At 38.7% G+C, this 16,244-nt stretch overlaps 1 protein-coding gene across 10 annotated transcripts in view; it reads left to right on the top strand.

Moving 5' to 3' along the window:
* Nucleotides 1-821: 821 nt before the first annotated feature.
* The window catches only part of Tei (irregular chiasm C-roughest protein teiresias), a 328,890-nt gene continuing 313,467 nt past the window's right edge, over nucleotides 822-16,244 (top strand). For 3 of the 10 annotated variants that reach the window (XM_083050429.1, XM_083050438.1, XM_083050437.1), the window contains exon 1: nucleotides 822-4,581. In XM_083050429.1, the coding sequence (XP_082906555.1) occupies nucleotides 4,485-4,581 (97 nt within the window). In that variant the 5' untranslated portion in view covers nucleotides 822-4,484. The remainder of the gene's footprint in view (nucleotides 4,582-16,244) is intronic. The other 7 variants (XM_083050432.1, XM_083050431.1, XM_083050435.1 and 4 more) reach the window with 7 other exon arrangements.

Here is a 16,244-nt window from a genome sequence, read left to right on the forward strand (position 1 = left end):
GAGTGAATTATCGGTATCGAGTGATTATCGGTCTCGAGTGATTAACGGCGTCGAGTGATTGCATTGTACATATCAGTGTCGTGTGTGTGTGTGCGTGTGTGTGTGACTTCCTTGCTACCTGTTGGGATTACTTCGATGGAAAATCATCAAATCATGGAGATGACTCCCGATTCCAACCTGAAATCATCGATGAATCGGCTATCTGGGGCAGCATGGTGAGTGAATACGTATTATACTTGCACGATTTACAGATTTCAACATGGCCCGAGGTTATGTATGTCGATAGCGATATAACCTCAGAAGCTTCCTGTTTCGCGACAATAATTGAGAAAAACAAGCGTCTCTCTGTTATTCGTTAAAAAACGTTCTATTTTTGCAATACTCGATAGCTTTATTTAGGGGAATAATTAGATCCTTTTGATGCTGCAAGCCCGGACGGCGTCACGAAAATATTTCATCGTATAATATCGCAAACGTTTCTGAGATATGTGATTCGCGCGATTCGACATGAATATACTCGCAGGCCGCGTAGAAGCGCCCAGGGTGGCGTCGTTTCTCCTCTCTACGAGCGGGATCGAGCGGGACGGGAGGAGAGAGAGAGAGAGAGAGAGAGAGAGAGAAAGAGAGGATGACGGAAGGCGATGGACGAGGGGGGCGCGGGTGACGAGCGGCGCGGAAACCCGGTGGTGGGATCGGCGCGGACGGGGAAGCTGGTTGCCAAGAGGCAGGCAGGGGCATCGGCCACCACGCCGGTAGGGGTGGCGGTGAATCCCTCGAAAGTCCGACGATGCTTCTCTCTCTCCACACTCTCAGTCCCGAGAGCGGAGCCAGAGAGACGAGAGAGCGCGACGCGCGCATTCGGAGCTCGCTGATCGTGGCCGCATCTCGCGTCGTAATCCGCGAATATATACACGTCGAATACATCCGTTTCGTTTTCCCCGCCGTGTGCAAGTTTGTCCGTCGTTTTTCTCGATCCCGCGAGACGTTCGTTACGTTTGTTCGCGACGACGAGCAACGTCCCTGCGAGACGCCTGTTGTGGAATCTGCACGGTGCACTCCGGGGATTTACTTCGATACTTCAAGTGCGTCGTCGGATGATGCTCGTCCTTCTCGCTGTGCCGTGAGAGAGGAAGAGAGAGAACTCATTTTCACCACAAAGAGTGTCGAAAAGGTTCTCGTCGTTTTAGGAACGTCGTTTAACCGGTTTCCCGGTGAGAAGGGATGCTGGACAATTTTTGTAGCGGATACCCCCCGCGTGTTCGATACAAAGATTTTCGAGGGTTGGGTCGGGATGTCGGAGAGAGAGAGAGAGAGAGAGCGTCGGCTCTCTGAATTTTCTCATAATAGAAACATCGGAACCGTAATATTTGACAGTCATGACGAAGATAGAGCTCGTAGTCGATCGCACAGTTGCGTGTAATAATAAATAACATTCTCCCGAAGCAAACGATTCTCGACGCTGGAAAGAGCGCGATGCTCTCGAACGAAAAAACGCGAGATTAGCAATCGTTCTCTCACGCGAGATCGATCGTCACGTGTTCCAGACGGTTGCCGGAATTCGCGTGCCGATCGCAAAGGCCCGTCACGTGCCTTTCGCAGGGGTAGGGTGAATCAGTCGGCCCCCCCTCGATTATTTTCGCGCTCGCTGCCTCGCGGATGCATTTTCGATTTTCGCGATGCGTTCGCTTTTTTTTTTTGTTATCTACCTCCATTAGCGTATTCGAGAACGAGCTTTAGAAACACGCGACGACAGGCCGACAGGCTGACGATACCCGACGCAGCCGCGTTATCAGGGGGGATCACGTATCATCCTTCTCTATTCGACCTCGCGCTCTCCTCCTGTCCGAAAAAAAAAGAAAAAAAATACATACGAGTTTGTAACTGTGATTTGACGTCGATGGGATTTATGAGCGAAAGGGTAGCTCGCTGTCCGTGACGCGTAGCTTGTTCTTAAAATAAATGTCGACTGTACATGCTGTCGGATATTTACTCGCTCTCTCTTTTTTGGAGGGCGAGTGAAGAGAGAGCGAAAGAGAGAGGGAGGAGGGAAAGCGCACGCGTGATTTTACTCCCGGTTTCTAGCGCACGGGGTGGAGGACAGGGGGCGGGGGAGAATGCGACGAACGAGCCCTTGCATCGGCGGCTACGAGAACAATCGTGGCGCAGGAACAACACGCGTGGAGACGAGAGGAGACGGTTCAAGGGTCGTCGCGAACAAAGCGACCGCGCCATGCATATGCACGAGGGACTTTGTGTACTCCGGTTTGCGGGCCGGTGATTGCAGGTGGGAATAAACCGATACCGGGGAGTCTGCTTGCTTAAATACGCGTCGTGACCCACTTTCGTAAGTTTCGGACATCCGTACTCTGACGAGACTCCGCTCAGTCTCATCCCCCCGTGGCAATCTCCCTCGTTTTCGTAATATCAAATATCAACATTTGCACACTGAGCGCGCGCGATTGATCGAAAGCCGGAATTGCGACGTAAGTTAGGAGCGAACGCGTTAATTTTTACCACGGAAACTTTCAGAACGAATAACACGTTTCGTCATTTGTTGTTTTAGAATATAGGGTGGTCGCGGTGAAAAATCGCCGGAGAAATGTCGCTCTTCGCGAGAGATCGTAACTGCGTTGAAAAAAAAAAAAAAAAAAACTCATTGGGATCAGACATAACACGACGGAGATGGATTTTTTCAATTATTTCGAAAAATAATATCGCGATCGATCTCTCTCTCTTTCTCTCTCTCTCTCTCTCGATTCATCCTACATTATTCTAATTACGTGAATTTCCCGACATCAGTCGGAGCGTATATTCAGCGCCGATATCGAGATCGAGATAATTTATGGCCGGCTTTTTTAATATTCGAGGCATGCCGGAGCGCGTATCGGTGTATCAATCTACAAGTACGACCACCGGCCAACCGGGACGATCAATTTAAAAGACCGTCCGTTTGCGTGAAACGCGAAGATGATTTATGCCCCCGTCCAATGCGAATACTCGGAATCGCTCGTTTGTTCGACCCTTCGGCGAGGGCCAGATTTTGGCGACAGCGATTTTGACTGCAGCCTCGACATACCTCAATTAGCCGCGTAAATCATCGCGGTGCGGAAATCAAACGTTAAATGACTCGCGCCGGCATTCCCATTTTCACGATTGTGGGTCATAATTTTCTACATAATCGCACGTTGCGTATAAAAGCGGCCGCGCATTAATTGATGCATCGCGATCATTTGGTGGCAATTTCGCGCGTTCGACTATTTCGAATGATTTCTGCGAAATTGCCTTAAAAATCGCGGATCAATCGTGGACGCGCAACGTTGTTACTGTTGAATACAATGGCGATCTCTCGTAGCAGTATTACATATGCGAGCACTTTGTCGCGGATTTTGATACTCGTTTATACACACGTGTGGATTACAATCGTATAAATGGCGTGTTCATTTCAATAAAGCAAATAATCTATAATAAACATTTTTGCTGTTAAATCGAACATTTGTATACTGTTCACATAATTGGACAACGTGATAAATACACTCGACTATAATCGCGCTTTTTATAATTATTTTAAATAAATGTTAACAACTTACCAATTAGCGCAATCTTTTGTAATTTTTGTTTAAAAATCGCATGCATTATATCCGGGGTAAACAATGTTTTCGCCTTGCTCCGTTAACGTAAGCGGCAGATAGATAAAGTGGCGGAAATAAATCTAGTCTAACAATACACATGTTAACACTAAACGCGAGCTCTTTCTTCGTGGAACTGAATTTACCCAGCGATTTGACTCGCGTCACTTACAATAGCGTTTTAGTGCCCAAGTTTAACGAGTCCTTCACGAGTCGACATTACGCCCAGGGGAATTCGATCGGGATCTTCTAAAGTCCGACAAGCAGAGAGCGGGGCTATATGCATTCGGCGGCAGTGAATCAACCGATTCACCGCAACTCGAAGGGGCGTTTCGCGTTGTCGCGATCCTCTCTCCGTAACGATTATTATTAGCCATCGTGTCTGGAAATCGGTCGGATTTCCTGACGCGAGGCTCTCGGGTAAATTGCAGAACGCATTTTTCTTCTTTCGTTCGCCGATCGCGCCGATTTTTGTGGTCCAGTCTGTGAAGTGCCGATTCGCGAAAGGAAAGCCGAGGAAGGAGGAGGAGATGCCCTACGCGAACCAAGGGTTAATGTCCGGTTTACTCGCGGCGAGACCGCAATCTCCTCGTGCACCGGCGGTGCATCGTCGATGCTGAATCGCGCGCTCGGTACGTTCGCGGTGATAGTGGTGGTGCTGGTGCTCGAGCGGACTCTTTCGCGCGGATGACAGCTGGACGTTTTCGCCGCGAGGTTGACAGTGAGATCCTCGAGCTCAGTTGAGCTGGGAAGAGACGAGTCGTCTCTCGCGTCGCCGAGAGTTCGAGACACGCCGTCGGTGATATCCGGCGTGAGAACTACTGCGCGAATCGGGTGGTGATCAGTAGTGATGCCGTGATGGGCTGCAGCTCGGGATCGTTCTTCCTGACCACGCTTCTCCTCGTGGTTGGATTACTCTCTATCGCGCTGTTCGCCGAGATATCGGACGCGACACGTAAGTCTGGCTTCCGATTATTTTGCGAATTATCCTTCTGCGAAGAATTCGCAATGTTGATGATTATATGCGAATCGATTTATGAACGATTCAACCATGTGTCAGAATTAGGTTGTCTTTAAAAATGAAATTTTCGAATTGAATAATTAAACATTTCTCGGTAAAAAAATGTTCATGAATTTATAGGTACTATTTAAAATATTTATGTGGAAAGAGTGACGTAAATCAAGTTTATTTCGAAATAATTATATTATACTTATTTTTTTATATTCTCGATTTTTTTCGAATAAATTTTAATAACTGACTGATCGATATCATCTCTATATTTTAATTATTTCATCGACACATAAAGGGTTGTGGGGGTGTAAGTAATTTATATATTAGTTGCGTATAGAGAGTTTGTGGATTTACATAATCGCGCATGAATATCCTTTTGCCAATTTTTATTAGATTTTACGATAGTACAGGGAGCGGGTCAGTAATGTATGATAGATTGCATAATTTAACTGCAATTTTGATGCAGGAAATTTTAATGACGATATTGCCTTTATGTGTCCTAAATGAAGGCATACGTTAACTTGGCTTTTCACCCGTTATTACATTTTCTGCCTTTTGTGTGTGAAACTCTATCGATATTATCATGCTAAGGGTAAGATGATCATGTAATGAGCGATAAATGCATAATTTGACTGCAGCGTCGACATGAAAGATTTCAGCTATGCAATCCAATAATGCACGTACGCGCAATAGGGACTTATAATCTGAATTAATCTATAGAGCGTTTTATAGCTGCTTTTATCCAACGTAAATATGATTTTACGGCGCACTAAAGATTTCAATGCATGAATAAAATTTTCTCTCTTTTTTTAAACAAATTTTTAGTAACATTTATCGTTTAGCGTTAAACTCGGCAAGACTTCAAATTATGACGCAATAAACATTTTAAATAAAATATAATAAAAACATGGTAACAGAACAATTTAAATGGAATATACTAAAATTTATAAACATAAATATATATGTATATGAAGCTATATATCTTCTTTAATATAATTTGTCTATACAAATTATATTAATTCTATTAACTATATTTTTATAAATTAGAAGAAAATTTCGATAAAAGAGCATAATGAAAATGTATTGCCATTATAAATTAGAAATATTCCTAAATAAAGGCTTGACACTTAGCCCAGTAATAACTAATCTACATACACGATTGATCCTCTTCAAAATTCTCGTCATACGAAAACGAAAGAAAATATTTTATCGAAATTTTTGAAAGAACCAACTCTCTTTTCTGCATACATGACGAATTTCAGAGATAAAACGATATTCAAATCTGTCTTTACCGTTTGAAGCGCAACGCGCTCGGAATAAAAGATTACGCGAATGTAATATAAATTTCCTGTTTCGCGTCTTTTTTGTGTCCGCTCTCTTCCCTCTCGAAATGCAATCGCATAATTGCGGGCGATTAGCATTCCGCGCGAGGAGATCGCGGAGATTCCGTCGCATCCGCCCGAGGAAGCCTCTCATTAGACCGTGCACCGGAACTCGATGGGTCTAATTATTTTCCGAGTGCCTCTGAATTCTCTCTCTGTCTGTTTCTCTCTTTCTCTTTCGGAGAGATTCGCATTTCGGCTGATTCGAATCGGGGTCACGCGCATGCATCGATATCCCTTTCTCTCTCTCCTCGTCTGGCCTCACATGTATCCGTTTCCCTTGCACGCCCTTAATGCCGCGTCCGCGCATATGTATCAACACGCGTATGTATAACCGCAAACTATTTCTCGCAAGCAGCCATTCCTAAAATAGATTGCACGCGCGAGCATATTTCGCGAATCGTGCGTGCGTGGAAGTTGCTCGAGATAGCGAATTGTGCGAGAGGAAGCATACATCCCGTATCTATAACTCGAGAAAGTAAGGAAGGAACATTTACGTTCGATTTTATGAGTCGTGCGAAAACGTTCCTGGTTTTCTTACGATAAAAGTTGCTGCGAAAACTTATCTTGCTTTTCTCACGCGACATTATCGGAGAAAAAGCTTTCTATATTCTTATATACGTACGCTTACGAAAATATGGTTAATATGATTAAAAGAGGATGGAGGATTAAATATGAATTTAGCAAATTTAGATCAGTTTTCTCTTACATTTTATTACAAAGTCACAATATAAGATCGCATCTTCTCTTTATCTTTACACCAATGAAACCAAAGAAAAAAATAAAATTATATGTATACCTACATAGATTCGGGCGAATCCAATTTTTCGTATTTTTTCTTTTTTTTAAAATATGCACGATAGTAGAATTTCAACATGATTGAGTAACAAAAAGCTAAAAAAATTTTGTTGAAAATTGCACTGTCGCAATTGCATCGAGCTTGGTTTTGTTTTTAAAATTGCTACGTCAGCTTTTTGAAAACGATTAAAACTGTAAGAAAAAAAAATAAAAAAATAAAAAACATACGGAAACGCATTGCGAGCGATGATGAAATGGCCTGTTTAGTCGAGAGAGTACGCGGGCGCGACGTGAAAAGACAGGGACAACACACAACGGAATATAATCTCCCTTTCCCTTTATACTGTCGGATTGTACTGGATTCAGGGGCTGTATCTCGGTGGGTCATGGAACGGGTGAGGGAATGCGCGGGGCGCGAACGCGAAGGGAACAAGGGAGGGAACGATGGCTTCTCGCTCAAAGGATGCTGAAGCGAATGGGATGCGGACGTCGTTGTCACGACCAGGCGTGAGGTCGCTGATATTCCCTTGTCTTTTATTAAGGAGAGCTTCCTTTCTACGTTTGCGCCGCTCGTTCTTCCTTTCACTGCGCGTCGCTCTGTTTAGCAGCAGCCACCGATGTTCTTTTCCGTGCACTTCGTTCTGTCCATCTCATTCCCTCTCTCGTTGTACCAACATCGCGACACCGCAATGCACCCCTGCGAATAATATTATAATTATTTTTACGTCCTTTTTCTCACTATATTTTTTTGTCTTTTTCTCCTCTTTTTTTTCTCTTTACCTAGGTTTATTTTCATATTTTCTGCACACGATTCTTTGCGGCGTTCTATTCTCGTTGTATTCTATGTTGCTAGTTTTTTCTTGATCATTAACGTAGCCAACCGTGGGATAAATGTTTAATGTTGACTTTGTCACGTTCCATGAAAAATTACGGAATTAACTGTATTGTGGTAAAACTGAAATTTGAAAACTTGAATTTTTGTTCAGTGTCGAAGTAAAAGACTGCAATGATAAAAACATTCTTATGTAAATATTATTATTTAATATTATTATCATGTAAATATTATATTATAATGTAATCGGGATAAGTATTTGAGCAATTATTAATACAAACTTAAAATAGTATCACTATAAAATAATGAATAACTAATGAATTAATCATAAATATGCAAATATTTACACACACGAAATCATCCTATTAATAAATTCCCAAGTTTTTATTAATAATAGTCACTAGTCAATAAATAGGAGAATGTGGAAATAATCGACCAAACTAGCGTGTAGATAATTTTATTCCATATCACGACGTTTCGACCATGTGGTTGTGGTCCTTACCTTTTGTTGACGATCCTTTACTGAGATATGTTGTAGGCTGTCTCACACTTTCAAATTAAAATTGTTGTAAGTATGAATACCACTGTACTAATCAGGACTACGCACGTTCACATTATATGTATAATAAATAATTACAGTTTTATCACTCGATAAGGATCACAACCACATGGTCGAAACGTCGTGATATGGAATAAAATTATCTACACGCTAGTTTGGTCGATTATTTCCACATTCTTCCATCCTATTAATATTTATTATTTTTAAAAATTATATAATTTCGCTTAAGTAACATTCGATGTTCGGAATTGTGTATTTTACAAATATTAATTTTGATTCTCCATGCGGTGGGACAGCGGAGAAAAGTTTGACGTGATACTTTAACTTTCAGAAATATTCGAAAAATATTTAATATTTGTTTAATATCGTGCCCATACATGATGCAGAACTTTCGGAAAATATTCGCGAATGACCTCGTTTCCTTCTATTCAATCTTTCGCTTCTTTCGAAGGAAACTTTCTTATTCTTTTTCTCGTGCGACCTCTCGTCGTCGTGTTTTAAATTTTCTACGTTTATTCTGGACCTCTTTCTTTGAGAATCGCGTACATAATTATGTTTGTCCTAATATAACATGGTTTTTCTTTTTCTTTTTTCTTCTATCATTACACAAGCGGAATTTCAATAAGACGCGTTTGAGTTTACGGAGAAATGTTACCGGTGCATAGAGATTTCACTTTGATCAAAAGCGCTGTTTTAACAGTCGATGTTCTAACGCCATCTTTAAAAATATCTTTACTTTTTCTACATCGCAATATTGGTTCTGTGAAAATGCAACCGATCGTTATAGATGTATCTTAAACGTTATTGTACCCGTTTCGCTTTTAGTTATCTTTGGATCGCTCTGTTCGGCATTTTTCTTACTTTATCTTTGTTGCCATTATTGTAGCAAATAAATACTGGATATATTATGATGTGATAATTTTTATTAAGACTGATCTATCAAGTTGCGATTGTTCCTTCGAAATGTGTGTTTTTTATTACTATATTCAACTCGTCTACCTACGATCTCTTTGTAGACCGTGTCTGTTTTTTTGCAATCTCATTTATTAGGTCTTCCTTTGTATTCTTCCCAAAAAGAACAACTACCTACATTCCAATTTTTTTACTCTTTGTCTTTATCACATTTTTTTCTTTTTTTTTCTCTTGTTCTCCCTGCTTTAGGAGCTTAGGACGTTTTTTTTCTTTGCGTTTCTTTTCGTAAGCCTATAAACTACATTCTTATTTCTCGACGACTCCTATGTCTTTTGTACATTCTCGTTAGCGCGATATACGCCGAGATTCTTTAAGATGCGACACGGATTCGCAGGTAGTATCTGAGACCGTCTCTCACTTTCTGGGTCACTCTTTTCCATCCTCTACCAACTCTGCAATAAAAGTTTGCGACTTCGTAACACACCTGCAGTTTCTCTCTCTCTCTCTCTCTCTCTCTCTCTCTCTCTCTCTCTCTTTCTCTTCCTCTCCGTGCATTTTTCTCTTTCGTACGATATCCGGTGAGATTGATAATGCGTCTTTTTACAGTTCAGATCAACCGGGACTTTTTATCGTTCGTAAGACGCTTTCTGTCGTCCTCGCGAAAAAGCATGTGCCGTCATCAGCAACGTCGCGGAAATTCGTGTTAATGCATCGTCAATAATTTAAATGACGCGAGGAAAGCTTCCTTTTTCTCGGCAGCTACATGTCTCCAAAGAATGTAAATGGAGGGAAAAAATTGAGAGTGTATCGAACGAAGCTATGCATATATAGTGTGAATGTGAAAATCAATTTTATGACAGTCGCGCATTCTCTGCTTTTGTATGTCGTGCGAATAAAACGCTCGTTATCCTCGACAGATTTTCCCGTTTCATACTTTAACGAGAGACTTATCGACAGTAAACAATACCTTTGCGCTTACATTTGCAACAATGTCACATTATTCCCCTAGATTTCGATGCATGGAATAACAAAATGCTGTCTCTCATAGTATCTAGTTCACAAGAAGAGAGAAATGCGGATTTAAAAAAATCGATTTCTCTCAGATATACGGATTCACCGTACATCTGATTAAATTATCCGAGAAATAGGTACTGTACGTTTGAACGAGAGATTCGTATTGTATTACTCCAGTGTACAATTTCGACCAAAAATTGAGTTATCCGGAATAACATATCGATATTATTGTCACTAAAAAAAATCTCACGTATGTAACAGAGAGAACAATGCGTTGTAAAATATTACATATCTCATAAACTCGATTCGAAGCAAATGTTTTATCGCCGACAGATTCGGAATTGATCAAATTGTCATTTTTTTTTCATGAAAGTTTTTATCGATCACGATTACAAAATCATTGACCGCGTGGCCACTTTAACTCTGCCTGCACGATATCGGGATGCCGATCCGGCCAGTTTCGTTTTATTGGCGATGCTCATCCCGGTGTGAACGCGCGATATTACGCATTAGAGATTACGCCTGTGAACCGTGCTTGGCGTCGGATCGCGTTTCGTTTTCGCGAAACCATCGGACCGGTAACAATCGATACGCGGCTCCGTGAAATTATGAGTATCATCGCGCCGACGTTTTATCCATATCCCGAGGATTTATTTTTCGAAAAATCCCTCGACAGCGAACCCATTATATCACATTGCGTAGCCATGATACACGTTTCACTGTTTCGCTATGCGTGAACTGAGATAAATGCATCGAAATGGCATTGATGTTATGTTAGGTTTAGAAAATTTAAAAAAAGTGAAATAAATTTTACTCAAAGGCTAGAAATTGCGAAATTTTTTTTCTACAGTTTACGTTTCAATGTTTTATTCAGCAAATTCTATATTTATATTTTAATATTAAATTCTAATGGATTTTGAGATGTTAAACGCATAATAAACCTATGTATGCTAGTACATCTAAACATAAAGATATATATTGTGTAAAAGGCTTTTGCATTTGGTTGCTAAAGTTGGAAACCCTCGTTATAGTTTCCAATGTGCGTAATCAAGGACAGTCAGTAAGTTCGTAGTTAGAGTTGTGGTTCGAGGACTGCTCTAAGTTTGACGGTGCTGTTCGGAACAATTAGCGTCTTTGACGTTAACGACATTAATAATTAATAATCGATATTTCGAAATTCACAACAACTCTGTGGCCCTTCGTAACATCGGTAATCGCATTCACGGTTGAACTAAAATACAATGTGTGCTTGTCGATTCATATTTATGAATATTAATTGTATCCTTTTGATAAGAGTATAAACAGCAATGTTATTTAAATATTAATGCATCATCGTGTGTGCGAAAGCATAAGTCATTGTGTGACCGTAATATTTCCAATTCTCTGATCCGACTGCACATAAAATTGTATTCCGGATTTGTTGCTAAACACAAATATCAGATAAATAAGAAAATATATTCAAAGCACGAAAAATTTAAAACTTGTCGATTTAATGAAAAAAAAATTCTAAGAAATAAATTCTCATAAATAATTTGAAAATGACCTTCGTCAAAAAAGACTATTTTATTTTCGAAAACAATTTTATATGTATTTGCGTATTCTTTTTATAATTTATGAAAATAAAATCAATTTCCGCGAAATGCTCTAATATAATCCATAAAATATAATACTTGCAGTAAAATTATCATAATCGTAAGATTTTTATTATTTATGCTGGCTATTATAAATTCAACGTTACTTCATGATGAAAATATCTCAATATTATGTCTCTATTATTCGGAAACAAGACACGATATATATGTATGTATATGACTGCACTCGTTACTAATTTGTGCTGAACGGTCGAAATGTGCTAGTATAATATTTGATGATGGAGAGGAAGAGCAACTGTCACTGTCAAATCATATTGCATAGCATAGTTGGTTGGGGCGCAAAACAATTCATTCTCGAGTTACGTCATCGCTTTTAAACAATCGACATCTTTGATATCCGCGACTTTATTAATAATCCGTGAGAGGTATTCAAACTCCAACAACTGTTCATCACTATATTATAATGCTGCCTTCATCGTGTATTTAATATTACTGAACTTTCGGCCATGTTAATTTTAACATTTCTATCGTACTCTTCCCATAATAGCTATGCCGAATTGTTCTCATCAATTTAAATTAATTACATTTCCATATATTTCCAATATAATGCTAACATTTGTTCTATCAAACATTGACAAATTAATAATAATTATTCTATGTACTATAGATTTTTATTTTTTGATTTTTATTTGTCCTTTTTTATAATTATGTTTTTAAACTTATTACAAATTTTTGCGTATACTAAGATTCTATATACAATTATATAGAGTGCATTTTATATTCAATTCATAAAAAATATAAACATTATTATTTTGAAGAAATGAGAAATATATTTTATCTAGGTAATTATATTTTTCCATTTAAAAAGATACATTTTGATATAAAAAAATAATAATTTATAAACATTAATGTCTCCAGTTGCCAAAAATGGAAATTGCGACACATTATATATATTTTTATTATTTTTAATATTTTTGTATTTATTATTTTATTATAATTTTACCATTATTTCATTATTAAGCATTTTTAATGAACATCTTCAGCGATTATATCTAATATTATAAATTATTCTATCTATTAATTCTCCGTTATCATTACCACAAAAATAAAAATAAAAATATGTCGCTTTTCATAAACCTTTAATCATTGTCTTAGTAGTGAGAGCAAACAGCCTGTCAGTAGTTTTATTACATCTGTCTTCGCGATAGTAAGAAAGTCCCAAATAGCGATCGCACTTCTTCTTCCGCTATCTTTCCAACATTTGGGCGTCGGGGTGTCAGCGATTGCGGCAATGTCATGCTTGCGCTCTGCGCTGATAAACGGGACGTTACTTGCGCGTACTGCAGAAAAGTGCTTTCAGACAGCCGAGGAGATTTACGAGTGCGATAGGCGCTTCGAAATGCTGAGTTGATAAAAAGTCCGTCACTGAAAATTCGCGAATTTTCGACCAACTTATGAGAAACGAGCCTTTTCTTGTTAGAGACAATAGAATGAATTATTAGTATTCGAAATTAATAATTTTTATAAAGAGTTAATTTAAGAAATTATTTTAAAAGAATTTATTATACATCTAAATGTTTACTAGATCTCTGTGATTATAGAGTAAGAACGTGACATATAAAAACTAAATAAATACTACTTAATGATCAAAAATATATATGTATATAATTTTGATTAATCAACGTCATATTTGTTTCACATTCTTGATGAACTTTATTCCAGTATATTAATTTATGATATTAAAGTATACAGTTGCATATTAGTATATATATACGTAGAATGGAATCTGAAACATGGCAAGTTCTCGATATTCACTCGTAATTAGACATTGATGCGAATAATTATGATTTATTGGAATATTACCTAATCAGAGGACGATTTTATTATAATGTTGATTAACGAGTGAAATATTATCTGACAAAAGCGATTCTGTGTTTTATAATAATATTTAGCATAATAGTTGAAGTTATTAAATGAAGTTATTAAATTATTAAATTATTTTAATTAATTATACAGTTTACTTAATCGAAAGAACGGAAAACTGAAAAAAAGTTTAAAGTTTAAATCATTCGAAAATCTTGATAAAACTTTTATTCAATTGATTTACATTAGGATTATATTGCTGTAAATTCATTTATTTAAACATTGTTACAATAGCTAGGCGACGGAACATTGATTTTATCGTTGTCGTCGTAGACGACTCAAAACCTTATTCAAGGTATTCCGTCGTACTTATTCGAGACCAATGTCTTTCCCGGAAACGACGGCTGATCTGATCATTTATTTTACGCGCGAAGACTCATTTCTCCTGCATTACGTCAGGCCGCCGGGCAAGATTTATATATTTTCGAGGATAGAACTGTAGTATCTGCTTTATGACTCGGTGGATGAGGGAAATGGCTTTCCATCCTCACTGTCATCCTCGTTGCCTCCCCTATGGAGTCTCGTGGGAGTCCTTTCTGGCAACGATCGCGTTGCAGCGCGACTAACGCATCGACAACTTTTAATGCTCCCTTTTGATTTGCTATCTCGTCCTCGCCCCGTTCCTTCGTCGTCCCTATACATATACTCCATACACAGTTTATCTGTTCGTTCGCCATTCGCGAGAACCACGGTGCGGGAGAGAAAAATGGATAGTACATTGGTGTGTCGTTGGCCCGCAAAAGGATGCCCCCCCTCTCCCCCCTCTCTCTTTCTCTGTACGGGCAACAATGCCTTTATATACCTGTGTCGTGACATACGCGACATGGGGAAATCGATGTTCTTCATGCGACCATATGTACCCACCCGCAATTGCATGCGGCGGCGTTTCGCATTTCCGCATGGCAAGAAAAGGCGAACGCAAATGCGATACACGATTGAAGAAATCGATTGAACGAGTCATATGCCGATCCCCCGGAACAAATGAGCCGTACTTGTTTGTTATTTCTACCCTTATCGAGGAGTTATCACAGAGATCTCCATCGCGCACTGAAGTTGAATTTTCAAATGCTTGTATACTTTTTTTTTCGCGAATGATGAATATTTTACAGCATCGGTAATACGTTCCTATTTATTAAGCTTATGGAGGTATTTTCTTGATTTTACTTCTATCAATACATATGTGCCATTGTGTTTTACGTACATACCAACGATTAATTTTAAAAAGTCTTAAGCAAGAAAGTACTTGGCATTAATCATGTAATATTAACAGCATTCGATTCTCGTCTGACGAACAACTCTATTTACGCAATCGATAAACTTGAACCAATACATAAATACACGAAGGGAGAAGCCGTGTTACTCTTCCGACTTATATTGGCGTCATTGACAAGTTCGATCGTACTTTGAATGCAAAAGTCTGCATTTCTTTATATTGCTAAAAAATAAGTTGCATTGGTAGAAATATTTACAACGCATAAGGAGAATTTTCAAAACGTGATAAATGCTTGCTTTGAAAAGTTAAAATAAACGTACTTTTTTAATTATTTTAATATGTGAAGCCATCTTGTGCGAGATTATAATTAAAAATTAATTTAGACTGCATAGTTTTGTTTTTTTCCTTGTTTTGTATAAATTATCGATTTTCAAAATCGTACTTATAATTGTTAATAAATAATAAAATCGATTTGGTTGCATTATTCCGACAATATGTAGATACGTACAGAAACATCTTTGTATCTACCATTTTCATGAGATAGTCAATATCACGTTGGTGGAGTCTCGCGCGACGATATAATAGTCACTTGTAATCTTTTGATCCACAATTTCGATGCACGTGAGCATATGTATGTACATACACATATGTATGAATGTTGCGCGCAAATTCCATACTTTTCTGTATGAAAGTTCAGTGCTTTGTCTCTGTCTTTCTCTCTCTCCCTCTCCCTTTCTCTTTTTCTCTCTCGATGCACTCTTTATTTTAAAACTTTCATGAAGGCGCACTGATCCACGAACGATTCATCACGTGCATCCACATATGTTTCACGTGCCGCAACGAATTTTGCGTTCATTTGTACGCGATAAATGTTTGCAAACCGCCATCGGTGTTGTTACTATATCGGTTTGTTGAAAGCATCGATTATTGGGAAAGTTATAACAATTGTTCGACAGTGCTATTATCATTTTCGATTGCCTTTTCGATCCACCGTCACGATATTTACAATGGCCGGCGAAATGAATGGAGACGTAAACTACATAATTAATGTAGCTAATGCGAATACTTATACGTTAAACAGTTGACACTTTTCCCACGAGTTTGTGCGAGTCATTGCGTTGCATCGGTGAATATATCATGCATTAATATCAGGCGCATATACCAATGTAATTATGCGCGCTAACATTTATGGTGGCACAGATAGGTCGATCGAATTGGATAAACAAGCGAAACAATTTTATTATAATCTCATTACATATTACGTATATAGTTACGCTTGCCATTTATATGTATACAAAAAGATTTAAAAAGAGCAATTCCTTCAAATTTCGAACATAATTTTTACTTCTGACAGATTAATGTACGTAAACTTTCGCAGACG

This window comes from Prenolepis imparis, unplaced genomic scaffold, assembly GCF_030444845.1.
Source record: "Prenolepis imparis isolate NDT839.2.m4 unplaced genomic scaffold, iyPreImpa1.0 SCAF_11, whole genome shotgun sequence".
NCBI classification, from domain to species: domain Eukaryota; kingdom Metazoa; phylum Arthropoda; class Insecta; order Hymenoptera; family Formicidae; genus Prenolepis; species Prenolepis imparis.